General features: G+C 46.0%; 1 protein-coding gene across 8 annotated transcripts in view; it reads left to right on the forward strand.

Moving 5' to 3' along the window:
* Nucleotides 1-1,314, forward strand: part of LOC102674514 (basement membrane-specific heparan sulfate proteoglycan core protein-like) — a 126,848-nt gene that overhangs the window by 118,886 nt on the left and 6,648 nt on the right. For 6 of the 8 annotated variants that reach the window (XM_031515194.1, XM_006609554.2, XM_031515198.1 and 3 more), the window contains one exon: nt 489-548. The exons of the other annotated variants lie outside the window; for them this stretch is intronic. In XM_031515194.1, coding sequence (XP_031371054.1) covers nt 489-548 — 60 coding nt within the window. The remainder of the gene's footprint in view (nt 1-488; nt 549-1,314) is intronic. 8 annotated transcript variants of the gene reach the window in all.

Here is a 1,314-nt window from a genome sequence, read left to right on the forward strand (position 1 = left end):
AGGAGGAGGAGGTAGAGGAGGAGAATTTCCCTTTATTCGAATCGATAACAGGTTCGCGCGGGTTATGCGCGATATATCATTCGCCGAGACTCGACAAACCGAGAGAGAGGAGAAACAAACTTTTCCCCCGCGTGGAATTCACGTAACGTGGGCCAAGATAAATGCGCGTACATTCTAAAAGAGCCGCGAACCTGTTATCGCGACGGAAGAAAACGACGATCCGTGACTGGAGACGGAAAGAAAAAGGGAGCGCCACGAATGGACGCCATGAATGAACAACGATGCATACACACATGCACACACACGTACACGATACGATATATATGCTGCATACGGGGAAGAAGCGAATGGAGTAATCTATATCGCGATGGTTTCGGTGACAAGTTCCCCAGTCCACCCCCCCCAAAGCCCACCCAAAGCCCACCCAAAGCGGTAGATCTCTCGACGAAATCGATTAACTCGATATCTTTTCTGTCCTCCCGTTCCAGAAAGTGCCCCTGTCCCCGCCACCACCACACCGAACGCCATTCACCGGACGTTCAACTCAGGTTAGAGAATCACGCAAGAACAGAATTCCTTTTCCAAGCTGTTGAAGCTTGCTGCTCTAGACGTTTTATTGCGACCAAGTGTGTAGATCAACCGGATGTGCCTGTCTTCCTATATATCTATTCTCTCTCTCTCTCTCTTTCTCTCTGTGTGTGCGTGTGCTTGTGGCCCAGCATGTCTCTCTGTATATAGCTCGGCTCGTGCTCTATCGATGCATGTTCTCGTCCACCCCTTCAGTTTAACGTTAATTAATTCAATCCACCCCCTCTCCTTTCCTCCCAGTCTGGATGGTTTTGTTTTACTAGGGTTGGTCGAGGTGACTTTAACCGGCTGGGAGGGAGGGATCCATTTTCGTTGAACGTCGCTCGAGACAGGAGCGGAATCCAGCCACGTATGCAACGACACGCGTTTTCTAATTGCCTCTAAATTATTAATCCCGGAATATAATCGGGTCTGACGAAGTTTCTAATGCAACCGAGAGATACACGAAAGAGATTAGAGGGCGCGTGCTCGACCTGCCTCGCGGTGGATGTTCAAAGTTACACTCCCTTGTGCTTCTGCTTTCGTGTTTGATCGTTTCTAGTTTAACTACTGAGAAGGTAGATATATATATATGTTTGTCTTCTTTTCTTTTCTCTTTTTGTTTTTTCCTTTCTTTCTTTCTTTCTTCCTTTTTTAATCCTTTTTGAAGAATGTACCGTGGAAGTGAGTGATTTATTTTGATTTTATCGAATGGCAAGATAGTAGATTTTTTTTTTTTTTTTTTTT

The sequence above is a fragment of the Apis dorsata genome, unplaced genomic scaffold (genome assembly GCF_000469605.1).
Source record: "Apis dorsata unplaced genomic scaffold, Apis dorsata 1.3 scaffold_58, whole genome shotgun sequence".
In the NCBI taxonomy this organism is placed as follows: domain Eukaryota; kingdom Metazoa; phylum Arthropoda; class Insecta; order Hymenoptera; family Apidae; genus Apis; species Apis dorsata.